Source organism: Nesoenas mayeri (genome assembly GCF_963082525.1).
Source record: "Nesoenas mayeri genome assembly, chromosome: 25".
Classification (NCBI taxonomy): domain Eukaryota; kingdom Metazoa; phylum Chordata; class Aves; order Columbiformes; family Columbidae; genus Nesoenas; species Nesoenas mayeri.
The window spans coordinates 1,929,921-1,957,149 of NC_137549.1; the positions used below are offsets into that span (position 1 = coordinate 1,929,921).

Genomic DNA, 27,229 nt, shown 5'->3' on the forward strand with positions numbered 1-27,229 from the left:
CTGAGCTTCATTGAAGTATCATCAGGACCCTTCCACGTAGCTTTTCAAAATGATGGGGCTGGAGGGACCCTTCGCAATATCTCTAAACCAGAAAGCATGTGCGTATATTACAAAGCCAGAAGGGACCCTTGTGGTCAGCTTGTTTGTCTGTATAACCCGGGCCATAGGACTTCCCAGAATTAGTTCCCATTTGAGCTGGAGTCCAATCCAACAATCTGTTCTTCCAATTCATCCATCAGTTTGCCCTTAATACACATCTTCGGAATGAGAATTCAATGCTTTCTTGAGAAGTTGGACAAACAATCTGAAAAAAGAGAGAAAAAAGAAAACCAAGATGCAGTTCAGTATAGGCAAACATAAATGACTATACTTAGGTAACAATAATCAACTGTACAAAAATAGGCTAGGAAATCACTAGTTAGGCAGCAGTTCTGCTTAAAATGATATAGGAATTATAATGTATTACCACTGTTGTGAAAAAATAAAGCATTTCATTGGGTTTTATATGCAGGTCTCTTCTTTATGAAGGCTTAGAACCATGCCAGCTGAGCTGTGTTAATGATAAGCTAGTGCTGTCTTAGCCCACTATAGATCTGAGCTAATGCAGCGTATCTTAAAACTCTGATTAAGATCCAGACTTTAGATACAGCCTTCCCAGCAAAGGAAGAGTCTAACCTAAGATTTAAGATAAGATGAGCAGACTTGACTTTGCTGTGTGCACAGTTATCCTGATCAGCTGTTAAACCACGGTAATGTGATTCTTAGATCTAAATCTTAATGTACATGAAATATTCTTCCCTCAGTGCTCAGCTCTGATAATTCTCGACTTGGATTGTTGAATCAGATGTTAGTTACTCCACTTTAAGACGTGGAACAGCAAAGAAAAAGTCCAGAGGAGAAGAACATGAATGATTATTACCTGTGAGGGTTTACTGGGTCTGTTTACTCTAGAAAGGAGAAGAGCAGACATTATAATAGTATTCAGACAAGATTAAAAATGCTACTGCTGAATGGAGCTACATGTATTTACCCTGCTCTGTTATTCATGGTACGTGAAAGAGATGCATTTGTCCTCTAACCTCCGATTCCCAACAACTGTCCAGCCCATAAAACCAGAACACTCTGCCTACAGGACACGGAATGTAGCAGCACCAATATATAATCCTGCAAAAAGAGCCTCAGGATCTGGCTTTGGACATCTCAAGAAGTGTGGCTGAGAAGCTTTGTTAGCGCTGGGGAGCCAAGAAAGGGCACTGCGCGATTGCGGTTGGCAAAGCTGACTCCGGCCGATGCCCCTGAGGTCCACACAGGTTGTGTCCAGACGTTCGTTTTCTGGATGTTCACAGACCTGGATATCACGGAGCAAGCCCCGCTGGTCCTGGTTACTGCAGGGGGAGATACGGGTTGTGCTCCTGGCCACGCCAGGGAAGGGGATGGAGCGCGGATGAAGCAGGTCCCTACTTCTTGCTTGAACCTCCGAGATGTTTTAGATGTCATGTGGACTTTTGTCCAAGCATGTTAAACAGAAGCTGGGATCTGTTTAGTAGGAACTAAGGAACTTATCTTGAATTTGTAAGTTTGGGGTCTGGCAAACTTGTACGAGTGCTGAGAGATGATGTACAAAGACAGAGATTCTGGAGGAATGTGACTGAGGGGAAGTCGCTTCTGAAAACAGCCCAAGATGAGCTAAGGAACAGTTTCCTTAGGAGTCTTATGATGAGTGAAACTGTTTTCTGAGCAAATCTGGAGTGGCAGGAAATAATTCCTGGTGTGGAGGTGCCATCCAGCTGCTCAGGTGGGTCAACTCCTCAAACTTTGCATTTCCCCTTCTGGTTTCACCAAAAGGAGAACAGCTTGCTAAAGAGAAATGAAGTTAACTGGTGCTTGGCAGAGCTTGGTAGAGGGGAAATCTGTTTCAGAGGCTGAATAATGGATACAATAAATTCTTTAACTGGTTGCTGCTTTCACAATCCTTTAGCAGCTTCCACTGAAGAGAACTCTATTGTCCCCTATTTGTGCCACCAGGCAGCACAGTGAGCCCTGTCCCTGCGGTACGGTCCCACATTCCTTCGGGAACTGAGCGACTCCAATATCTCCGGCCAGAAGGGTTGCCAGAGGAGGGAGAAGCTCTCAGGAAGCATCATCACGTCTGTGCAAACACCGGGACTGTGGGCAAGCAGAGCGCTGTTCATCATCAACACTCTTGCCAATGAAGAGCTGAACAGGAATGCTCGGGCTCTCCACAGGTCTCCAAATGGCCAAAGTCAAAAGCTTTGACCGAGTGAAGGCTTCATCCTGCAGGATGGAGTCATTATGGCAACATCTTGGTGCCAGTCCACAGGTGGTGGTGTCCCCAACCCACCTTGCCCCTTGGCTTCAGCTCAGAAACAAAGGAGCTCCTAATCCAGCTCATTCACTGAATCTTCTTTACTTGGGTCTAACTCTTGGACCCCGTAAGAATGACTAAATCTGGCTTTTGTGGAATAAAACTTTCTGTGCAGTTTAATTTTCTCTTCTTTAATGCCAGCTGGAAAGAGATGGGGAAGAAACGGGATCAGGGAAGGCTGCATGTGGCGCGGGGGGAAGAAGAGCGTGCAACTCGGGGAGTGAGTCTTTCTCTGCCTTACAGACTTCTGTGCCAAGTCTTGGCTTTTTACAGCATTAATGTGCCCGGTTTCACAGTTCTGTCTCGCTCCTGGGGTGCCTGTGGGTGTCGTTTTGTGGGCGAACCAGGTGGGAAAGCTGCTTTTTCTCCTCCAGCATGGAATTACCCATTTCGCAGTCCTGCGCGTCCAGCTCGCGCCGGGAGAGATGCTCCACGATGCCAGCGCCCAGGGAATCCCCCAGCACGTTGGTGGTCGTTCGGAGGCGGTCCCTGAGAAATCAGAGGGAAAAATGAAATACAGCTTCTTAGTAACAGCTAAATGGATAAAGAAACATCTGCAATTAAATCTTTTCTACGTTTCAAGTCACTCTGATAACTGACATTTCGACATTGACAAGAAAATGACTTCCAGAGAGCCGCCTTTGATTTATAGCCCTGAGCACAGGATTCGCATTCATTCTGCTCTTCTGGATTCACAGTTTCTCACATAAAAGTTTTGGACTTGCCACAAAATGAGAGAAACGTTATTGTGGTTCCACACAGTTTCCTTTCCAAAGGGCGCTAAGGTTCTGCCTCACCACGTGTTACACTTGAGTTGCATTTTGTTTTACAAAAGGTGCAGAAATTGTGGTGCAAACCTACGGCTTAGTGCTGCTGTGGGGCCAGATATCCTCACACTATGCACTCAGTCAAGGCACCGGATTTTTCATGCAAAATAGCAAATCTAAAGCACCATTTGCAATGAGATATTCTCCACAACCACATCTGTCTGTAAGAGCTGAAGCCACCACCAGTACAGCAACCATCATGTCCTTCAGTGATAACAATAGATATGACTTTTGGTATCTGATTTAAATCAGCCTTTCTGGGTAAGTACAATCTGGGGAAGTAAATCCTGGCTGGTACCAGCACTGATGTGGCCAGCAGGCCCAGGGCAGCGACCGTCCCTGTGCTGGGACCTGAGGAGGCCAAACCTTGAATCCTGGGGACAGTTTTGGGCCCCTCACATCAAGAAATCCCTTGAGGTGCTGGAGTGAGTGGAGAGAAGGGGACGGAGCTGGTGAGGGGCTGGAGCACAAGTGTGATGGAGCGGCTGAGGGACCTGGGGGGTTCAGCTGGAGAACAGGAGCTGAGGGGAGACCTTCTGATCTCTGAACTGCCTGGAAGGAGCTTGGAGCCAGGGGGGTCGGGCTCTGCTCCCCAGGAACAAGCGCCAGGAGCAGAGGAAACGGCCTCAAGTTGCGCCAGGGGAGGGTGAGGTTGGATCTGGGAACAATTTCTTCCCCAAAGGGCTGTGGGGCATTGGAACAGGCTGCCCAGGGCAGTGCTGGAGTCACTATCCCTGGAGGGCTGGACAGACGGACATGAGGTTCTCAGGACATGGGGTAGAGGTGGCCTTGGCAGTGCTAGGTAATTGTTGGACTTGATGATCTTAAAGGTCTTTTCTAACCTAAATGATTCTATGATCCTCCAAGAGGTCAGCCGGCACCCTAGGAGGCAGGGCCTGTTCCAGACAAGCCTGTTCTTATGCACAGTTTGCAGAAGTGGAGGTACTGGGCAAGACTCTGTTTCCAGCTGCTCAGCCATGGCTGGGAGCAGACTTTGGCTGCCTTGGCTATGAACCAGCCATACAAGATACAGAAGAACTGAGGAAACACTGAGTGTATCCCTGAGCCAGGATTTGGTTGTGTTTGAGAAGACCGAGAGAGTGAGGACTGTGCAGTAACGCATTCTTCCATCTAGTTCCTGAGAGCTCTCCTGTGAAATAACTTGTCCCAGGGCTTAAAAGGGAAGAAAAGTGGAATGAAGCAATGTAGATGACTATCTGCATCCATCTAAACACTCCTCAACTTTGCACAGCCTGATCTTGTCCCAGTTTCTGTCTTTGGTGGCACAGAACCATCACTCTGCAGCGTGGATTTGCTTATTGGCACAAGATGCCTTTATCAGTCTGGAGATAGTTTCTGGTCGCCTTATCAGATAAAGCAAACTAAGGACATTCTGCTTGGTGATCAGGCTGTTCTGCAAGTGACCTCTGATGCTTTGGGTAGCTGAAGCCCACGGTGAAGAGCAGAGAGGGTTCCTGTGCAAAGATCTCATGGATACCGGTGTGTTTTACGCTTAATGATACAGATTCTGAGACTGCGTGTGGCAGAGACATTGGGAACACAGACAAACCCTGTCAGGCCTGGCAGGGAGCACAGATCAGCGCACGCTGCAGAGCAGAGGACTTACAGAAACCAGTCCACAGCGATGATCAGCGTAATGTCTTCAGTAGGGAGCCCCACCGACGTCAACACTATCACCATAGTCACCAGTCCTGCCTGGGGAATCCCCGCGGCCCCAATGCTGGCGGCCGTGGCTGTGATGCTGCAGGGAACAGGAAAGCACAGCTCTCAGCAAAGCGCAGGAAAGAGGTGGTCACATTGGCAAATATGTCAGGAAGTAGCTCAAAATCATAACCTACAAAACATCTTGGCAGCCTTTCTGCCCTGGTCACTGAGTGGGATGGTGACACGTGGGACAGGGACGCAGCAGCCAGGCTCCCCCTGCCGGACACCCACCCGTAAGGTGAAGGGGTGACCCTGGCCTGAAATGCAACCAGGGCTCAAGTGGAGCCTCAAAGACATTGTGCCCAAACCTCATGTGCTTCTCCACCTGGAGGTGTCGCACACCCTTCTTTTCCATACCTTTGGTTTTTCTCCTTGTATCATCTGAGCAAAAATCATCTGACCACACCTCAGATAAGCAAAGAAAACTGCAGCCCTCTCTGTAGCCCCACAGCTCTTTCGAAAGTCACCTTATTGTGATGATCTGCCCGAAGTCAAGTTCGTAGTTGTTGACTTGTGCAATGAAGATGGCTGCAAGGGCCTCGTACAGAGCGGTGCCATCCATGTTGATGGTAGCTCCCACAGGCAGGACAAACCTCGTGATGCGCCTGTCCACACCGTTGTTTTCTTCCAGGCACTTGAAGGTGATGGGCAGCGTCGCTGAGCTGAAAGGAATTCACAAAACAACGTGAAGTGGGCACGTGCAGACGCTGGAAGCGGGACTAAGCCTCTGCCTGGTTTATGACCTTACCCACCTGCTTTTTCACCCTGCCATGTGAGCCAGAGGCCAGAAGCTGCTAGGAGAAAGAACAGTCTAAGCAAGGCTTCCTCAGTCATGGTGCACGCTGCGGCTGCACGTTCAGACATGGCTTTCCTCAGGGGCTGGGACAGGGGCTCTGTAGCCCTGAGGCTGATGATGCTGGTGTAACACCAAAATAAGGTGCAGCTGGAGGATTCAGGGTACATAGGACAGAGACTCGAGACCAAAACTCCTTTTCCAGCTATTAAAAACCTTGAGCCCTTTCTCACCCCCCTCAGCGCATAAGACAAGAATGACCCATGGGTGAGAATATATCTTGCAGAGAGTTGTTTCTGAAAGAGAACGTGAGCAGGGAAAATGCAGTGTGTTTCAGTGTGAGAACACACATGGGAGAGACTGTTACGTGCTTGCCAGGAAATGAATATAGCAAGAAACGTGGCACTTAGTGGAGTAACAGCTGCCTACGATCCCTTGCCTTGGCACTGAACACACGGGTGCTTGTGCCTTTGCCCAGGCCCCCTGTGAGTTTAATGCCAGCTGTGTGTGCCTGGGAGAGAGAAAGGAGTGCGAGTACGTGTGTGTGAGAGGTGTGTGCATGGGGAACAACGCTGCAATTCAGCGGGATTTGGTATTTATCCTGAGCTCAGCGTTTCAGTGCTGTGAGCAGAGTCACCACTGTGTTTGGTGAGGAGGAACATGGGCCTCTGGTGGTCAGAGATGACCCAGGTGACGAGGGATCCTGAGCAAGCGACTGGGAACCTTTCCACTCTCAAATGGCTGGACCAGTGCAAAAAGCTGGTGGTGCTAGAACTTGTGAGGCTGTAGTGCTGCACTGGGGGTGACGGAGTGCTGAGAAACAGCCCCAGAGCATCGACATCAGTCCTACCCCCTGCTCCTATATATCAATAGCTGTTGTACCTTGAGGAGGTGCCCAGGGCGGTGATGAGGGCCTGCAGAAGCCCCCCGATGAACACCCAGGGGTTTCTGTGCGTGACGATGAAGTAGAGCAGCGGCAGGATGCAGAGGGCATGGATGAGGAGCCCAACGATGACGGTGAGCGTGTACATCCCCAGCTGGCCTCCCATCACTGCCAGGTCATCCATCTCCAGGATTTTGCCAGCAATCAAGAACATGATCCCGACCGGAGCGTACCTGTGGCAGAAACACAAGGGCAGAGCTCAGAACCGGCACCCGCACTTTGCACCAGCTTTAAGGCATGCTGTCTGCACTAATCCCCAACAAGCCAACACACCAGAAGTGCTCACTGAGTCTAATCATTGGATGACCTGGTTTCTTTTTTGGAAACTTGGAGAGAGCTGGGACTTGTTCACCACACGGTCAAAACCCAGCATTTATTGTACTTTCGGGGACCCCAGCACAGCTTGGGCACTGCTGGAGGTTTCCTCCTCCCTCAGAGGTTCTGAGGGACATGGTTTAGATGGGGTTAATGGTTGAACTTGATGTTCTTAAAGGTCTTTTCCAACCAAAACAGTTCTGTGATTCTATTACTCTATTCCTTTCCTAAGAGAGCTTGGGCTGAGAGTATTCTTCTTACTGAGAGGTACAGGGAAGTGCAGGAGAAACAGGGAATCAGGGAATAAAAGCAATTGTGTCCTATAGGCTCTGGGATATTGGCCTTGCTACCTTCAGGTGCTCACACCACCACCTGTGAAAGCAGCCACAGCTTATATAAAAACCCATTTTGAGGTACACTGCTGTCCTTTCCATTCTTTACGGCTTTTTTCCCCCTCCGTAACAAGGAATTTCATGGGCAGCAGTGAGGCTCCACAGAAAGGAGCCGTAACACAGAAACAGAGAATATCATGGGCACTAAACTAAACATGGGCCAAAGAAAATCCCAGTTCCACGGCCACACCTGTCGGGATTGGCCTCTACAGCTCAAGAGCTCACATGCAATTCATGCACAAGGCTCGGAGGTCCGCATGCCAAACTCCAAGTTAGCCTGGGAGGTTTGGAAAAGTTGCAGGAAAGGATTTCACAGGTATTTCATTTCCTCTGACCTCCCTCTTCCAAGATATTCTGGGCTGCAGGTAGTGACCGGATCTCCCCAGGAAAACGAAGCTCCTGGGGATGCTCTGCAGAGCGTGGCTCCGGGAACGAGCGCGGGTGACAGTCCTGCTTCTGCTACCAGGTTTTGTAGCTCAGGAGGTCTCTCCAGACGCTACTTAATGCATGTGCACAGGTAGTTCCTGAGTGTAACCAACGTGCTACATAGCAACACCCCTCCTTCCTTCACTGTCAGGGGGAGCTGGAGGAGGGCATGTTGAAGACACCTTGAAATTGTCTCTGGGAGTAGTGAGCTTGTCCCACTGTGCTTGTGCTCCCCCTTCTGTGCCCTCAGACAACTCTTATCTCTTCTTAGGAAAGGAAGGCCCCAAGTTCTGGCTGATCTGTGGAGGAAAAGGTCCCGGAGGGACTGGGGTTCCCTATCGCTCTGCTATGAGCTCAGGGTTGTTCTTCCTCTTTGTGTCTTTCTGTGTCAGGCCTGGCCCCCTGTGCCCAGGGGGTTGCTCTGAGATAAAAGACTGTGACTGTGACTAGGAGATGAGGAAATGGAAGGTGGAGTGATCTAAACTGGGAGAGGGTGTGGGGCGGCCAGATCCCCTCCCCGTCAGACATTTCCATGTGTTCTGCCAACCCCACATCTCTCCTGTCTCACGGTACCTACCGCAAACTCCTATTTAGACCTTGAGCTCTAGAGTTTAAAATAACAAGATTTGGTAAAATGCTGCCTTCTAGGGAAGACTTGTCTCAGCAATGCCTGGCTTACCTGGGCCGTGTAGCACAGGCAGCCTTACACAGACAGCAACGAGCAGCTGAGCTCTAGAGGAGCTGAGATCTGGGAGATTTCAAACTGAAAGGCAATAATTTGGAGTTGACCTTGTCAACCCAACTCAGCTCTTAGAGCTGACGCATACAGGTGCCACCCTGAATAGCAGGAAAGTGGCAATAGTTGTTGTGATTTGTAGCTAAGTCAGACTCCTGGAACATATCTGGAAGGAAAGCTTTTGGTGGGAAAGCCTCACACCCTACCGCTGCTGGTAAGGCTAAGAGATCTTCCACTCCAGCTCTCTGGTCTTCCAAGGATGTTTCCAGCAGCCTCAAGGAAAGCAAGTCCTGGTGTACCTGATATTTCTAAGGTAAAAACAAAAAACAGGAAATGAAATGTGAACAAATATCCCATCCAGACTTTTCCCTCCAGCCTGATGGCGCCAAAGGAGAGCGGTGCCCATCTGCTTCTCCTGTGCATGTCATCCTTAAAGCTACCCCACTTCTCATCAGGTCAGTGGAAACTGCACCTGCAGACCTCCTGCTCCAACCGGCCGTGCTCCTCACCAGATGATAATGGCCACCAGCCTCATGATGGCTTCGTTGAGGCAGTTAAAGAACTCCCGCAGGGCCCGTCCCTTCTGCTTCATGCTGCCGATCACCAAACCGAAGCACATGGAGAACACTACCAGCCCCAGCGCGTTCACCCCATTGGCCGAGCCCGGGATGGGAATGACTTCTTCAAAGGTCAGCACCTCGGAGACGGTCCCCAGGGCATGAGTGATGTTCTCCAGGAGGCTGGTGAAGTTCTCAGGCACAGGGATCTGAGTGGTTGTCACGTCTGCTGTGACATTGCTGCTGTGGACGACGGTTCTGGTGAAGACCCTGGTGCTGTACTGCGTCTTGTACTGAAAAGGCAGAGATTATCAGATGCACTCACAGGTCCTGGTTCAGGAGCTCAGGACAACAAGCTAGGCTCCTGCATCCCCTCCTAAAGAAAGGAGAGTCCCGCAAGTTCGCTGCTGATCTGTGTGGGAAATTGCCTTGCCTGTCCTCAAGCTCCCTCGCTTAGTACTCTCATCAAAATGGTCATAGACCTGAAGGTCAAAAGAAACCATTGGAACATCTCGTATCCCTAGGACTGAGATATTCCAGCTTCTCTGGTAGCCCTTTAGACTGCTTCCAAGGGCACTAGCACTCCAGAAGAGACAAATCCTTGGAGAATCTGCTCCCATTTCACTGCCCATCTGAGCCTGCTACCCGAGATCTCACAAACCCTTCCTGACTCGGAGGGTGGGATGGGCTGAAGGTTGTAGCCCCTGTCCACAGACAGCTTGAAAAGATTGAGAGGGGATGCTATGACACAAACTGATGGTTGTGGTCCCTCCTGGAGCGTTCAGACTTGGGGAAGAGTGAAGGTGATATAAAGCAATTGCTATTCCACCCCTCAGAGAAATAGGTTGGACCATGGTCTAGGGTATGGGGCACAAAGGGAGATGATAGACCAGGTGGGATTTCATACCTGTTTGAAGCAGGCTTCTACCAGGTTGGGCGGGAACATATTCCTGCAGTAGACAGAACAAGGAAAGAGTTATTGTCCTGTTTGGCTAGCAAGAAAAGCTGGGATTCCTGGCCAACGTCTCTGTCCTGGAGCCACATCTCAGGTCACAACCCACACACCAGCTCAGGCTACAGAGCAAATGGGCCTTTCTGTCTGACTGACTGACTGATGGGAATATGCTGAACTGGAGCCAGGCACCCTCCTGCACCTTTCCAAACTCCCACTGCATCTTTTCAGACTCCAGAAGGTTGTATTTTGGATATGTGGAAAGAGACAACGTATGTACAGCACTAGGATGTGGGTCCATTGTAAAAAAGTCATCAAAACCAACTGAACCTTGAAACAATGGCATATTACAATTTTTAGTATACTACCTTGCTCTCGGCCTCATCTCTACAGCTGTCATTTGAGATCTCTGTTATCTTGTACCTCAGAAACAAAGCTTCATAACACTTGAGGTGGTACAGCTTTGCAATTCACTGCGCCAGGTCACAGCAGGGGAGGGAGAGACAATGTCTCAGGAGCCACTTCCCTGATTTCCTCAGGTCAGTGAAGATGGATATTTGGAGCAGCCTTTGCTGGGTCAATTTCTGAAGGGCCTGCAGTCATTGGTGGTTTCCATTACTTGTTTTGCTGAGCACACTTTGGCCTCTGGCATTAACATCTCGAACAGAAGGGCTGGACTCCAGAGCTCCAGGCCAAGCATCCAACCTCAGAGTGGCAAAGCCAGCTGGCTAGACTGAGCTGGAAGCAGTAAGATAGGCAAGACTCAGCCATAAACCTCTTTCCCTAAGAGTGTTTCCTAAAGCTGTGACACTTCCAAAGGAAACCCTGTGGAGGAAGGTAATCTCACTGATACGGTCTCAACAAGAGACCATCTTGTCCACCTACCTCACCAAGTCCATGAAGGCATCTGTGGTCTGCACCTGCTCAATTCTGCCTTCTCGGTGAAGCTTGTCCTTGGATCCTTTCCCTGGGTGGATGATGATCACCATGAGGATGCCGATGAAGACTGCTATGATTGTCGTCACCATGTAGTAGATGACAGCCCGCATCCCCATCTTCCCTGAGGCTCTGCCGTCCAGCGAGGCCATTCCTGGGGAGTCACAAGGTGAGAAGGTTTATTGTCTTAGAGGAAAGGGGGAAGCCTGAGGAAGATTCAAAGTGTGCAGGGCACACACGAGTTGGACGGCGAGCTGGGGTCTCTAGGAAGCACAGAATACAAGGAGCAGACTTTGAAGCTCCAAGTTGATGTTGATATGAGACAATGTAGCTTGTGGTTATGAAGAAGCGTAGCACTGGTGGGTCTCAGGCTGCATTTGTGAATATAGCAATTTCCTCCTAAAGCTCTCAGAAGGGAAATAATCCCCTCCCAGTACACTGGACCTTTAAGTCCCTAATGGTGGGATGTCTCAGCAGGTGGAATCCTTCTGCTGTCTGAAAGCTTGGCTGGCTGGCATGTCTCCTACGAGGACCTGGATGAAACAAGCTCTCCACACAGTGATCAACTCCAGCTCTTTTGGACTGACACAGATTAACCTTCCCAAGGCTGGAGGAAACCTGAAGCTGACTTGGGCAACTAACTTTTTGACATTGGAGGTTACGTAGGATGAAATCCTTGTTAGTGCTCAAGTGTTGGGCATTGGAAACACCACATTGTACATTTGGGCTTGTCACTATTAGCCAAGCTAATCCAGCACCTCTCACCAAGGGGAACCCCAACAACAGCCAGCATCTCTTTGCTGATGACTGCTTTGGCTGAGAGCAGCAGAAAGGGTTTCTCACCTGTAATCAAGCTGGAGACAATGAGAGGAAGAACCAACATCTGGAGCATACGCATCAGCAGCTCGCCGGGGAAGGAGAAATATTTGATCTGGCGATAGGTCAGCTGGTAGGGCCGGAGGGAAAACGCCAGGATGATCCCTGTGGGATGAGAAATGGGATGAGAAATGGGATGGTGTGGTCCCCTCAGTCCTACAATGTGTATTTTCTCTTTCTCATCTCCTTTCAGCTCCTCCTCTCCCCAGAGGCCATGATGCAGTTTTTAACGTATGCTCCCTCTCTCGCTCTGACACATTTATATGCACAGGATCCTTGTGCTAAACCACAGGTCTCCTTGTTTCTCAGTTTGCTGCTCCTCTGGGGTCCGTGCTGAGGAAGCTCATGAACACAAAAATGCTTGACCGGAGCTATGACCTCCCAGCCTAACCCGAGTGTGACGACACAGTTCAGAGACTTTGCTCGCCCACCTCTTAAAGCTGAGTTCAGCCAGCGAGTTAGAGGTGTCCAGCCTGGATCACAAGCTTGGGACAAACCACCAGATCGAGCTCACACTGTCCCACAGCCCTTTGCCTCAGTTCCCCCTCCTGGTACTGCCACCTAAAGCTGACGGGTGGATCTGAAGAACCCTTGGGCCTGTAGCTGCACCCACAAGAAGCCTCTGGACAAACCTGGATCAGTTTTTATGAGGATTGTGGAGCTGGGTCATCAAACCCTTTCTGTTGTAGACTGTTCCGAAGGCGCAGCCAGAAAGGGTCAACAAGGACTCTCTCACACACCCTCTGCACAAAGGTACTCATGATGTGAACAGCATTTTGAGCTGTCAGCTCATCAGCTTCACCTCTCCAGCTAAACTGTTATAATAAAATCTTTATAGAATAAACAAACTTTTCCCCACATTTACAAATGGTGCCCAGCGTTGCCACCAGCTCCATACCGAGTAGGACTGCAGCAATGGTGAAGAGGACGAAGGCGTTTCTCCTGAAGAAGCTTTTAGCGCTGTCGGCAGTGATGCTGTTCATCCGCTTCTTGGCCCGCGCCGCCCGTTTCTGCACCGCCTGCCGCAGGCGCTGGACCCGGCCCTCGGCGTTGAGCCGCTTGGCCGCGTCCTCGTTGAGGAACAGGCTGTTGACGTGACTCTGCTCGCCCATGGTCAGCACGGCTGCTCAGTCCCCAAGGCACAGATCTGCCTAGGCTGGGCAGGGAGAAGCAGAGGCGGGAAAGCATAAGCTGCAGCACCTGACATAGAACAGTTTGGGTTGAAGGGACCTCCACAGCTCCCCCAGTGCCCCCCCTGCCATGACAGGGACATCTTCACCAGCTCAGGGTGCTCAGAGCCCCGTCCAGCCTGGCCTGGGATGTCTCAGGGATGGTTCATCCACCACCTCTCTGGCCAACCTGGGCCAGGCTCTCACCACCCTCAGGGCAACAATTCCTTCCTCATGTGCAGCCCGAATCTCACTCCTTTAGTTTAAAACCATCACCCCTTGTCCTATCACAACAGGCCCTGCTCAAAAGTCTCTCCCCATCTCTCCTATTGACCTCTTTTAATCACAGAAAGGCCGCACTAAGGTCTCCCCAGAGCTTCTCTTCTCAGCTGAACACCCCAGCTCTCTCCCCTGTCCCCAGCAGAGCTGTTCCAGCCTCGGGTCATTCCTGGGGCTCCTCTGGCCCCTCTCCAGCAGGTCCATGTGTGTCTGTGCTGAGGACCCAGAGCTGGACCAGCACTGCAGGGGGGTCTCACCAGAGCGGGGCAGAGGGGCAGGATCCCCAAACCTGCTGCCCACGGGGCTGGGGATGCAGCCCAGGGCACCGTTGGCTTCTGGGCTGCAAGGGCACATGGCGGCTCACGGCCGATCTCTCACCCACCAGCACCCCCAAGTCCTTCTCCTGGGGCTGCTCCCCATCCCTCCATCCCCAGCCTGTTTCCCCTTTAGGTCATTTCCCTGGGGCCCTGAGCAGAGTTATTTAGTTCATTAATGAGCTCCTCTCCCCTTTGCAAGGAGGAGACCCTGGGGAAAGGCATCTAAAGGGCTGCCAGGGTCTTGTCACGACTGCTCTGGTGTCTCTGGAGAAGCTCTGGCCAATCTGTGTCTTATGGTGGACTGGGCAGCCAGAGGTGTCTCTATAGCCACCCATCACTGAAACTATAAAAATGGATTTTTATCACCTGGCAATAAAACCAGTTCCTGCACACAAACTGTCCCAAACATGACCAAGCAGCAAACAACACTTCTGACAGACCTCCTAGGTGGACAGGCCCCTACCAGAACAGCTTTCCCCACGACAGCGAGTGGCACTGGCAGAAAGGAACACAATCCCTTCTCCAGTGGAGTCTGAGGAAAACGCTTTGCCGGATTTCCTTAAAAGCACAATAGGACTTTCAAGTAGTATCTCTTGTTAAACTCCACTGCTGGGGTTAACCTGCTGTCCTGTCTTCACAAATGCTAAGATTGAGAAGAAACCTACTCCAAAGAGGTGAATGAAGACTCCTCACTCCTCCAGCACGTGTCACCCCACAGCAACGGCACGAATTCCTGTAGGGGACGGTGGGAGCAGAACCCACGTATATAAAGAGACTCACCTGCTCTTTCCTCCAGATGTCTCCCCATCCACGAGCACTGGAAAACGTATTTTTGTGCAAACAAAATGAAATTTCTATTTTGATACAGGAAAGTTCAGGGTTATTCACCACATCGCATGTTCCACCGCACACTCAGCAGCCTTCTCGGAGCAAAACTTATCGCGCAGAAGGAACTCCCCAGCAGAACTTGCTCCTGTGATGTCCCCACCCTCTTGCTGATTTGCTCCCTTTCTCCATCTGCGTATTTTGCAATACAGAGGCCCCTACACAGCACATTCCCTCTGCATCACTGGCCTGAAACTGTGTCAAAATTCTCTATTGCATCAGCTGGAAGCTCTCGGACTGCTGCAGTAAGTCATCAAAATACTCTTGCGGATTAATGATCTGTTAATGGCTTGGATTTTCCTTCCCGTGAGGAAGAAGGTGGTTTTGCTCAGTTGGTGGAGGTTCTATTTGTGGCTTCTCCAGGCCCCACTCTGCCAGAAGCACCAGGACATCTGGGAGAGCGTTTTGGAGGTGACTTCAAGGCAAGAACCAGGAAGCACAAGATATTTTGCAAGAAAGCTCAGTGTTGCAAAACTAATGCCTAGTTCCTGGTAATGAGGTTTCACACAAACAGAGGAATTTTGGCTATTTTAGGGACATCGGTCCCAGATGGTGAAAGTAAAAAATGGGGAAGGAAGATTTTGCACTAAGTTCTTTGGTCCTGCTCTTTGTGTGGTTATCTTTCCATGTACCCAGGGTGATTTCCACCGCGGTGGGAGGACGGCAATAGTGCTTTTTGGATGCCAGATATTGGCTCCCGAGGGTGTTGGGATGACATTTCAGACTTGGTCTTGCAATAAAGTGAAAGTGCCCAGACAGGAATTGTGCTTGTGGAGAATAATACAGCTTTTATGTTGCAACATGCTCAAAAACATTAAATCCTCTAAATTGGATGTTTTTTCAGTACTGAGAAACCCACATCCACATCTGCTATGTCAAAGTGACATAAAAAAATGAAATTGTTAGGGCAAATTTTAAGTGCTTTGCTGAAGGAATTTTGCATTTAATTCAAACTCTAAGAAAGCGACTGAAAGCCTCCAGTTCCTTCTTAATTTGTGTTTTGTGTGGGTTGAGCTTCAGAAAAAAACCCAACCAATGTCTGACTGTTACAAAGCTGCCATCGCTGGGCTGTTCCAGCGCTCACTGATTCAAACAGCAGCACCAAGAGGAAGGCTGGAAGTATTTCTTAAGGGGTTTTTCTGACACAGCACAAGACTTTGCACTTCTGCATTGAGGCGGTTTGTGCCCATGGGAGCCCACAACAAGTTCCTCCTGAGCCGTGCCCATGTCAGACGGGGTTACAGGGAGTTTTTCCACAGGAATTCATGGGCCAGTAACCTGGTCTGTACACCAGGGAGACTCTGTGATTTGAGGTGTGGGGCAGAGCCCCATGGGAACGGTGTCTGACACTGGGAAGCTTTGGTGCAGTGCACTGTCCAAGAATCATAGAATCATTTATGTTGGAAAAGACCTTTGAGATCGAGTCCAACCGTAAATTAGGACAAGGATTAGATGGGACTTCGCTGGACAGGCTGTTTACACCCTGGGGTCTTGACTCTCTGTCACTCCCTTGTTTCAACTCGCTCCATCTGCCAGATCAGCATGGACACGGGCCATCGCTGCATCAGGAAACAAGGACACGCTGTCCGCACCCCACAAATCGCTTGGTCTTCATGTCACTCGGTTGCTCACATGTAAATGGAGGAAATGGCCCTGATCTTCCTATCGGAGGCTGCGCAGGTTCAGTGAGGTCCTGGGTCAGGGAAGTGGCAGCTGGGACTGGAAACCCGAGCCTGGGACCCCGCGAAGCTTCAGTCATCTTCCCAGCAAAGCACATATTGGGGTGGGCTACATGGGATCATTTTATTCCAAAATGAACGTCTCTGGTTGTGGGAACAGACTCCAGCCCTCTGCCTGCACCTCCTGCGGAGGCGCATCTCTGCTCCTTCTGCTGGGTCACATACCCGCTGCGGTGGGGCAGCCCAGAGGAAGGACACCAGGACATCTCTATTTCCTCGTGCCGTAGGGATGCACCAGGGGCAGGATTTTGGGGGGGAGCTGGGGGAGATGGGCTGCGTCTGCATACGCAGAGCCACACAGCTCAGAGAGGGCCCGGCTCCGTGTGACAAACAGCTCCCGGGGGTCCTGGGCATCGGTGCTGGCCAGAGAACAGCAGTTCTGCACAGCAGCGATGCTTTTGGTTTCTGCCAGGGAGGACAGAGTTTGTGCTGCCCACAGGGGACCCGTTTCACTGTTATGTGTGTGACCAACTCACTGCCCAAACAGAGCTTCACGTGCCTCAGCCTTCACAACAGGAACAGAAACTGCATTTAAGCCTACGGGAACTAAATCTACTCCATGCCCGCGCACGGCTCTGCCATCGCTCCAGTCACGTGCAGCAGCCTCTGGGGCCACGGGGCCACCAGCATGAGGGGAGCATGAGGGGAGATGTCTGGTTTTGTCCAGGGTTAGGCTGGGCTGGTGAACAGGAAATGCACTTGACTGCTTTACATGGGCCAGATGAAACTAAACGCTTGCAAACCACTAACAACAGTGCAGCCTTTTCTTAGAGCCTCCATCCAGGACATCACCCCCAGGACCTCCGAGCTCTCTGGAGGTCCCAGGTGGGACCAGCACCAGAGTCCAGGACCTCCGCTGTGATTGTGCCAGCAGGTCAAGGGAGGGGATCGTTCTCGTTCTCCTCTGCTCGGCACTGGTGGGGCCACACCGGGAGTGATGGGTCCAGTTCTGGGCTCCTCAGTGCAAGAGATACACGGACACAGTGGAGAGAGACCAAGGAAGGGCCATGAAGGTGATGGAGGGACTGGAGTGTCTCTCATCAGGAAAGGCTGAGAGAGCTGGGACTGTTCAGCCCCGCGGACAGAAAGCTTGGGGGATCCTATCAATGCACACCCCCAGGAGGGTGAGAAGAAGACAGTGCCAGACCCTCCTCAGTGTTGCCCAGTGACCAGATGAGAGGTGTTGGACACAAACCGAAGTACCAGGTAATTCCTCTTAAGCATAAGGAAAGGCTTTTCAACTGTAAGGCAGACTGAACACTGGAGCAGGTGGCCTGGAGAGGTTCTGGGGTCTCCATCCTTGGAGATATTCAAAAGCTGATTGGACACAACTGTGGTTGACTCTGCTTTGAGTAGGGGGGGTTGGACTAGATGCCGTCCAGAGGCCCCTACCAACCTCAGTCATGCTGTGATCCCTCCATCCTCTGCTGACGTGCTGTGAGACAAGGCTTCCCGGGGCTTTCCAGACAGCTCTGACACTCTCCATCCCCAGCAGTGCCCTGGGCTGATTTACATGCAGAATTAGTACAGGGCCACGGTCTGGTTCCCCACTCTTCTCTCACCCTCCAGCCCCTGCATGACACTTTTGCACTACACTGGGAAATAAACAAGAAAATGCTACTTCGTGGAAGTGACCAAGTGCCATTTGTGGCTATCGGACAGACCCTGAGGAGCGCAGGGGGGTCTCAGCAGAGCGGGATCTATCAGTCGGGTGGATCCTCTGTGGGATCCTGCTCTGGGACAAGGAAGGTCCGGGCCACTGGCAGGATATGGCATTACAGAGCACTCTTACCATGGTGCGTGGGGCTGGGAAAAGCAAACACCAAATTCAGGTGAAGACTTTATCTGCCTTCCTGCCCCGCACTTTGTTCTCTCCCAAGGCAGAAACCAGCTCCCAGCCCATGCCCTGCACCCTCTGCCATGCAGAGCACACTGGGATGGCTTTCCGATTGATAATTTGTGCAAGAGATGTCATCCAAATATCACAGAATCAACCCCAAGGAAGGCAAAAACCTGTGTGGCCAACCAGTTCCAGTCTCTGGAGGGTTCGAGCTCTTGGCTGGGACAAACCCAGTTGACACGACTCAGAACAAAAGGGTGGGAGACAATGATTGACATGGTTTTCATCCTTGTCCCACTATTGCTAATGTCTGCGTAGAAGAACACGCAGGGGGTTAATCTAATTAATCAGTTTTACTCCTGGGACTGACAGAAGTCAGCCAAATTAGAAATGCCCACCGCAAAGTCTCTCCCACGTTTACCAGCCTCCAGGGACCGGGGGAAGAGCAGCGACACAATCCCGAAGCAGCGGGTTGGGTACAGCGTGTGCTGTCACACCACGGGCGCTCGGGTGCTGAAGGGGTGACCCTGGAAAAGCGTGTCAGGTGCCTCCCCTCGACAACGAGGTCTCACTTCTCTCTGCTAACACAACTCTCTCATTTTTATTTTTCTGTTGGTGAAAGCCAGCCAGTGACTGAAATAATCAGCACTTCTGAGCCCCCTGTTTCTCTCGTCTCCAAGGAAACTCTGCTATTATGTTCAACATCAAAACCAGCTGGATTCTCAAGGAGGGAAGTCTCCACAGGTAGCAGCAGGGGAGCACCCTAAGGGGGAGAAGAGGATGGAGTCTCTGCAGGAGGAGAGGGGCTGGGGAGAGCTCTGCACGGGCTGCGCAGATGCGGAGGGGCAAGGCAAGGGATCGCTGAGAGAGCTGCACTGGTCTTCCCAAGGTGAACAGCTTCCGGTGCTGGGTGACCAGTGAGAGGGTGAACAGCCCATCGCTGCGTGGAGCGAGGGAAGGCTCTGTGCTGGTGAGGAAGGGACGTGGCGGGCTGTCCAAGGGAAGGCAGGGCCACACTTCACCCTGGGGACCCTTCTCGGTGTCCCAACATTGCAGTTCGCACCTATCAGGTCCTCTTTGCTTCGGGGCCGCTCACTGGCACTCCAGAGCAGGGAGCTCCAGCCCCTCCGCCACCAGCCGAGTGGAACCGGCGCTTTGCGGGGACTGTCCTCGCAAGGATGGCAGAGCACTGGGTGTCTCCACTCCCACCTCACTCTCCCCCATCAGCAGCTCAGTGCCTGTGGTCAGGAGCATTGAATCCAGCCACTGTGCTATGAGCTGGGTGTTTTCAGTCCTGAGGACCAGGACTGAGAGGGCTCACAGGGCGAGAAGCACCGTCACCCCCATGCTGTTGGACCCTTTGCAGCCTGGCCCGTTGCTGGCCCTCGAGGAGGGCAGTACAAGCTGAAAGCAACGCAGCCAAATGCCTCCGCTGAGAAATGCCATTCACAAGCCCAACTGGGGTGAACTCAGCTATCTTCATGTTGCTATAGCAGCCCCCGGCAGGGCTCTCAGCTCAGCTCAGTGCTAGGGCAGCTCCATTTTCCACGCGCTCCCTCCCAGCCAGCACCGACCACCACAATAGACCCAGGAGAACAGATCTGCCCCGGCTCCAGCCACTGACCCGGAGTCTGCAATGGGCAGGAATTGCAGCCCAGCCAAGCTCTATAGCGACAAAGTGACCAGCTGGTTTGGTGCCTAAGTCCAATACTGGGGCGACAAGCACTGTTGTCTCCACTGTGCTTGTTCACACTAAGGTCCTGCGATAAGGTCATCTCTCTCCCTAGCTGCCCACCAGCCATTTCAGCCCAGCCCAGAACACACAGTCCCACTTGTAAAGCACTCCTCCAAGGCAGGGTGCCCGCTGTCCCTGCTGCCCTCCCATTCAACACCCAGGGAGGTCTCTGCCCTCCTCCCGTCCTGCTCCAGCCCCTGCACCTGGCACCGCTCTTATCCATGCATTCACATCTGCTGGCAAAACCACTCACCTGGAACAAGGGCCGGTCGCCAAGTAGGAAGGGCAGCTGCTCTTCTTCGTCTTGGGGGACTATTGTGAGTTGTTTCGCTCTTTAGTTCTCTAAGCTCAACGGCAGGACGCGGGGTTTCCTCCTCAGGTACGGCGTTAGCAGCGAGCTCTGAGCAGTACCTCTGCGAGAGGAAAGGAAGACTGTAATAAGCTCGGGATACATGGCAGCAGGGGGTGGGGGAGTGGCATGTAGGAGGAGACTGTCAAAATCTTTGATGATTGCAGGAGACCAGAGGACAGAAAGCACCTGTCACCGTGATGTTGCATATAGTCCATCCCGGATTTACTACCCATGTTTTTGCGCTTTTTTCTCACGCAAGCTGCAAAGATAGTGAGCAGAACAGAGAGCAGGGCGAGCTGGTGACCGAGCACCGCATCTCATCCTCACCCCGTCTGCCCCTCGGGCTGTCCCCTCCACCAGGTGGCTTTGGGCAGGAGTCATCCCGCAGCAGCGCGGGACACCCGGGACAGGTCCTTCCCCAGCCCCGGCTGAGCCAACAGCACCTCAGAGACCACGCACACCCCTGGGCTTTGTCCAGATCGGCCCAGGGGACGGACATGTGTCTGTGCCGCAGCCGAATCGCTGGGATTTTAGGCAAGTCACAAGGAGGAATCAACTCCCTGAGCGTGCAAAGGAAACGTGTGAGCAATAGAGTGTCAGGGAGCCAGGCACTGCTCTCAAGGAAGCAAAACTTCCACTGTCTTTACTCACTGATCTCTAAAACATTGGTTCCCACTGAGTTTCTCAGATAGAAGCCTTGCATCTCCAAATTTACGTTAATGCCAAAAGCACAAGCCAGGTTGCAGGTGTGAGCAGCGCACAGCCCAAGCTGCCTCTGAACGGGGCAGAGAGAAAAATCATGTTCAAAACCCAAGCCCCAGCACCAAGGATACAACAGCACCCCTGTTCCTATTCCTACCAGACACATGGCTCACAGGGGACATATCAGTTGTTTCCTGACAGCAGCTTTCTCTTTAATTCAGGTGGCAGCAGCGCAGGGGCTTTGCTGTGTGTTCCAGCTGCCGCACACCAAGACAGATGTGTCGTGTCTGCAGCTGGAATCGCTACAGAGTTTGAACTCCCCCAGCAGGAGGTAGGTCAGAGCCAAAGTGTCAGGCTCAGTCCTGGAACTGAAATTGCCCTGAGCCCTGTGTCTCCATTGCACTCTGTGAGAAGGGGAGAGCAAGAGCTCTTCAGCCCAGGCTACAAAGAGCAGCTCCCAACACCAACTGGTTTTTTGGAGACATTAATTATAGAATCATAGAGTCATTTAGCTTGGAAAAGATCTTTAAGATCATTCAGTCCACCCGTAAATCAGGATGATGATTAGATGGGACTTCGCTGGACAGGCTGTTTACACCCTGGGGTCTTGATTCTCTGTCACTCCCTTGTTTCAACTCGCTCCATCTGCCAGATCAGCATGGACACGGGCCATCGCTGCATCAGGGGACAAGGACACGCTGTCCGCACCCCACAAATCGCTTGGTCTTCATATCACTCGGTTGCTCACATGTATATGGAGGAAATGGCCCTGATCTTCCTATCGGAGGCTGCGCAGGTTCAGTGAGGTCCTGGGTCAGGGAAGTGGCAGCTGGGACTGGAAACCCGAGCCCGGGACCCCGCGAAGCTTCAGTCATCTTCCCAGCAAAGCACATATTGGGGTGGGCTACACCAGAAGATCATTTCATTCCAAAATGAACGTCTCTGGTTGTGGGAACAGACTCCAGCCCTCTGCCTGCACCATGCACCCCAAACAGTCCTGCACACATGGGGCTGAGAGCTGGCCCAGCCCCAGGGGAACAGGGGGCGGATGGTGGCAGCGCAGCCCGATTCACAGCGGGTCTCTGCTCCTTCTGGGCCCACCCCAGCAGCTGCGGTGGGGCAGCCCAGAGCAAGGACATCTCTTACTCCTCATGTCTCTGCTGCTCCCGGTGGCTTAGCCAGCAGCTTTTCTTACAGAAGGGAACCCAACCTCACCATGGACTGTGCCGGAGGCTCCGGTGACCTGCAGCGTCAGGAGAGCTCCTGGCGGACAGGTGCATTTCTGGCACTACCCAGCGAGAGGCAGAGCTGCCACGTGCTTGGCCAACCCTCAACCGCTGCGCATTGCTCCCTGCATCAGTGAATAATCGTTCTTTTCCACTTCCTACGCCTGAACTTCAGTTTGGCTCCTAGAATCTGTGCTAATTCCCACTCAGTTCTCTAATCCCCAGGTTAATACCCTTAGGCATTTTTAGCCATAAACTCACAATGCCGAACCCCTTAAACCTTCTCCTTGGGCAACTTTTTTCCATGTTTAATTTCAACTTGCACCTGTGGCAATTTACAGACACTTTCAAGTTATTAAACAGGACACAGAGCAGCAGTCTGAAGCTGTGGAGGGGGTGAATATCTCTGCTCCTTTGGATGGGGGTGCCCAGAGTCTTTCCAAGGCAAAGCAATCTTGGGGAACAAACCCCATGCTGAGCTGATGCCCCAAGTCTCTCCTCTTCCCACCAGTGCCAGGCACACTTGACATCCACGTCGCACAGAGGCCACGAGACGCCGTCACTTATCAACAACGGGTAAAAACACAACTCACAATGTCACCCGCGTGAGAGGCAATGAGAAAAGACGTGACAGCTGCACCTCATGCCTCTTAGTCACCTTATAAAGGGTCTTCTGCTGCTCTGCTTGTGCAGCCATTCGAAGATAAAGGAAAAGCTTGTTGGGAAATAGCTTTCCCAAATCAGCTCCCCGGTGATTTGCTCCACAAAGCGCCTTTCAAAATGATTTATGCTAATCTCACAAGCAGACTGAAAATGTTACACAGGGACAGGGCAGTTTGTTCTGCACCAACATGCCCTCAGCCTGTACCTCTGCCCAACTTGGAAGGACCTCAGTCCTACACAAAGGACGTTCTGGGCAAAAGGCTCTTGAGCCAGTTTCACTGAGGGTTTGTGTGTCTAAAAGACGTTTGCAGGTCTGGTGGAACAACTACTTCTTTATCACCTCTTTGTTTTTTAAGAAAGACATTTATTATCTATTGGATCTTTAAAAAGCAAAGCACCTATAAATGTTGATTCATAATGTCATGAGGAGGAAAAAAAACACATGTCAGTCTCTGTTACCGTGGATTTACGGCAAATTCAGTTTGCTAACCACAACGTGGATGAGGCATTGAGGCCGCAGGCTGGGTTGGAAAGTCCCGAGTCTGTGTCCACCCTCCCACGGTTTCACCGCCCTCCAACAAGCACTTATTGCATTAGCTGTTTGCAAAGGCTAATTCGTCTGAACTGTCGAAAACAAGCGCCCGTTAAGGAGCACGCTGTAACCAACCACGAGTGCCACCTGAACACGGGGGCGCCGGGAGGACGTGCGGGAACCATCCTCACCCCCTGTGCCGCAGGAACGTGGATGTGCTCTGTGCAGAAAGCCGCCGGGATATTCCCGGTTGCTAATTGTGGTGGGGAGGGATGTGATTTTATGGTATGTTAAACAATCCTTCAACCCTTCCTTCCCTGGATTTTGCAATTCTGTGGTCTTGTTCTCCTTGTTACAGTAACCTTAATTTGGGGGTTGGGATTAATTTCGTATCCTGCTCACTTGGCCCAGGGAGCAGAGTCCAATTATGCAGCCGTGACCTTCATTCCAAGTTAGCAGAGTTTCTGCAAACGAACCTCCTTTGTGCTTCACGGAGCCGCTCAAATAATGGAATTTCCTTCCTATGGGAAATACCGATATTTCAACATTTATTTTTGCCCTATTTTGGAACAAAAAGTCAAAATTTCAACTCTTGTGGCACATGGAGTTTAGGGAAAATTCAGAAATGTAAAGAAGTGTTTTGGTTTGGATCAGACTGGTGTAAATCTGCTCCCACCTGAGCTGTTACGTTTCTTCATGTGAGTGCCTCTCATGCTGAGTTTGTACCCCATTGGGTAGACTGCAGCTCTCATGCCCCTCTCCAGTGTCCCCTGTCACGGTGCCGCATCCCCGATGGCAAAGGCCAAGGGGAACAGGGCCAGGGGGGCTAAAAAAGGGAATAAACATTTTGGTTAGAATTTCTGATGGGACAACGAAACAAAGGAAGCGATGGTGAAAAAATCCGCTACCCCAAATTTTCGACTGGGCGGTTTCAACGGACGAGTGAGACAAACTTGTGTGAGCTCCTGAAGTTTCTGTCGCTCAAAAGTGCCCTCGTTTTCTCCTTGGTTCTGCTGAGGATGTGTGTGATTGAGACGTTTCAGCTATTTTGAACCGCAGCCCGTGTTCCCAGCTCCTCCCAGGTGCACAGGGAATTGTGCTGCACAATTTTAGGGGGAGTTCTGCCTCGAGAGTTTGGTTTGTACCATTTTTTTTTAGAAAGCTCTCTATATCATTATACAGGCCCAGCCACTGCAAACTGCAGGTGCATGAGGTGGTCACTCCTTAAGTCTTAAGTTAAACCGTCATTTTGTCAAATAGTTTAAAAAATTTTAGTGACACTTCCACTGTTCCCTTCCCAAAAGGTTCCTGGTAGGAACTCAGCAGGACAAGAGGTGCAAGGGCTCATTTGGCTTTTCCTCCCTGACTAACCCACCTCTGGTCCACCCAGCACCATGTTTTCTGCTGGCACCACAAAGCACCTGGCACTTCTGCCCAATGTATTTGAAAGAGGCTTGATCTAAGTATCACGCCATAAACAAGTTATTTCTAAAGACATTTTTGTCTTACCTTATTGTATTTGTACACTTAACTCTACCCTATTTTATATTTTACCCGTGACTTGGGCACGGTTTGTGCAGCACAGAAACAGGCCCAGGGCAGCGACCGTCCCTGTGCTGGGACCTGGGGAGGCCAAACCTCGAATCCTATGTTCAGTTTTGGGCCCCTCGTGACAAGAAAACCCCTGAGGTGCTGGAGCGAGTGGAGAGAAGGGGACGGAGCTGGTGAGGGGCTGGAGCACAAGTGTGATGGAGCAGCTGAGGGACCTGGGGGTTCAGCTGAGAACAGGAGCTGAGGGGAGACCTTCTGATCTCTGAACTGCCTGAAAGGAGCTTGGTGCCAGGGGGGTCGGGCTCTGCTCCCCAGGAACAAACGCCAGGAGCAGAGGAAATGGCCTCAAGTTGCGCCAGGGGAGGTTGAGGTTGGATGTGGGAACAATTTCTTCCCCAAAGGGCTGTGGGGCATTGGAACAGGCTGCCCAGGGCAGTGCTGGAGTCACCAGCCCTGGAGGGCTGGACAGACGGACATGAGGTTCTCAGGACATAGGGTAGAGGTGGCCTTGGCAGTGTTTGGTTTATGGTTGGACTCAATGATCTTGAAGGTCTTTGCCAACCTAAATTATTCTATGATTCTAATACCCATGTGGTGCTGCATTTTCATTTATTTTCTTCCACAAGCAGACAGTGTCCGTCCTTCCTTCCCACCAGCCTGCGCTGGGCTCTGCTTCGCACGGCACCAACAGCTGCCCCTGTTCTCATGTTCCCAGGTGTTGCAGCTCTCTCCTGGTTCACTGCTGCAGTTTCCGTGTGCGCTGGAGTTTCAGAGCGGATGCCAAAACCCATTAGCTGCCTGGCTGTATATTAGCACAGAGTTTGCATTCTTAAGACGGCTGGAAAATCACTTTCTGCTTCTGCTTCATAAAAAGCAAAGTGCCAGAGCTGCCTCTTCTATGCTCTACTGGCATTTTAGCTATTAACCAACTCTTTACTTCTGCTGCTCTGATGATATATTTGTCCAAATTTAACTTGGCCCATTTTCTTTGGCATTCTCCGCATGGTGTTACCATCGGCATTGTGCTCTTCTCCAGCAACTCCCAACGCTGTATATGTGTATATGTATTACAAGGACAAAAGGGACCCATTGTGATCATCTAGTCTGACCCCCTTTTCCAGGACAGGAATAGCCCTGTGTTAATTAATTTTCTTTTAAGTAGAATATACTATTTAGAAAAATTTCTGAACCTGCATTGCTCTCTTCTAGTGGTGATGAATTCACCACAATTCCCTGCAAATTATATAAGCCTGGGTCTACCTAACCCTGGTAATGATGCACAATAATTAGGAAGAAGCAGTCAGCTGGTGCTGAGCTGATTTTAGTGATGCTAATGGTAGTACTGGCATTGAAACACCAAGGGGCTGTGGCTTAGTCAACGTGGATGTTCAAACACCTTCAGACACAGTGTTAGAGGCTAAAGCGCAAACGAGATCTGGTGTATGAAAAGCTTAGCCAAGGTGGATGACGCTGCAGCAGCCGCTGGGGCAGCAGCACCTCACGTTTCTTCCAGATGCCCCCTCAAACAATCATTCCCTCAGCGTAGATTCATGTCCCTCCTCTTCTCCTCCCAAGTGAGATCTTAGACTACAGACCCAAGCGTTGTATTGACTTCGAGGGTCTGATTTTGCAATCTGATTCGCATTGGGAGCCTATCCAGTTATTCACTGGCCTTCTGGAAGGAGAAGAATTCAAAACTACAGGAGTTCAGAGAAAGCAGATCTGTAGAGGAAATCTACACCCTCGGCTTTCCTTTGCTGAACTGCAGAATCCCCTAAACCCACCTGCTGAATTTCAGCCACTTCTGATGGACTTTGTCTCTCATTCTCTCAAGTTCTCTCTATGAAAAACATGCTCTGCCTCTTCTTGAGAGAATTTATTTCATTGTTTTTATGATGCTGTTCTGTCATGTTCTTAGGCTCCCAATTTTGATCAAACATCTGTTTACCTCGGCGCAGACTTGGCGTAAGACTCCCAGGTGGAGAACTCAAAGGCTCCTGGATCCAGCGGGAATCTTCACATCTTCCCAGTGTGGGGCGTCTCCTGGAAGCTGTGTCAGAAAGATACAGAATCTCCTCTTAAACACTGCAAGTGATATCATACGCATTTTCTTACCTTTGTATGCAGAAAACCGTATCTTATATCAAAGCCATTTTAGCTATCTGCCTAGCTTTGGATCCTTTCCAGTCAGCAAGATCTCTGCCAGTTCACTCTTTTATAGGTTTAATTACATGAATGCAGCATTAAGTCAATAAACCAGCATTCACATTAAGTCGAATAGGTCGAGCTTCACAAGCTTTTCCCCCCATTACATCTTTGATCATTTGGAAGTATTTCAGGGAGAAGTCATGTCCTTCCCTTCAAACAGTTCTGCA

General features: G+C 51.0%; 1 protein-coding gene across 1 annotated transcript; it reads right to left on the reverse strand.

Moving 5' to 3' along the window:
• Positions 1-272: 272 nt before the first annotated feature.
• On the reverse strand, positions 273-12,987 carry SLC1A6 (solute carrier family 1 member 6; the record flags this gene model as incomplete). The annotated part of the gene is made up of 10 exons (XM_080359269.1): positions 12,763-12,987; positions 11,832-11,969; positions 10,938-11,142; positions 10,008-10,050; positions 9,053-9,393; positions 6,614-6,847; positions 5,406-5,600; positions 4,841-4,975; positions 2,772-2,875; positions 273-304 (listed from the first exon to the last, which is right to left on the reverse strand). Exons 1-10 carry the CDS (start codon positions 12,974-12,976, stop codon positions 273-275), a joined length of 1,641 nt encoding a protein of 546 aa, XP_080215395.1. The 5' UTR covers positions 12,977-12,987.
• Between the last annotated feature and the right edge of the window lie 14,242 nt (positions 12,988-27,229).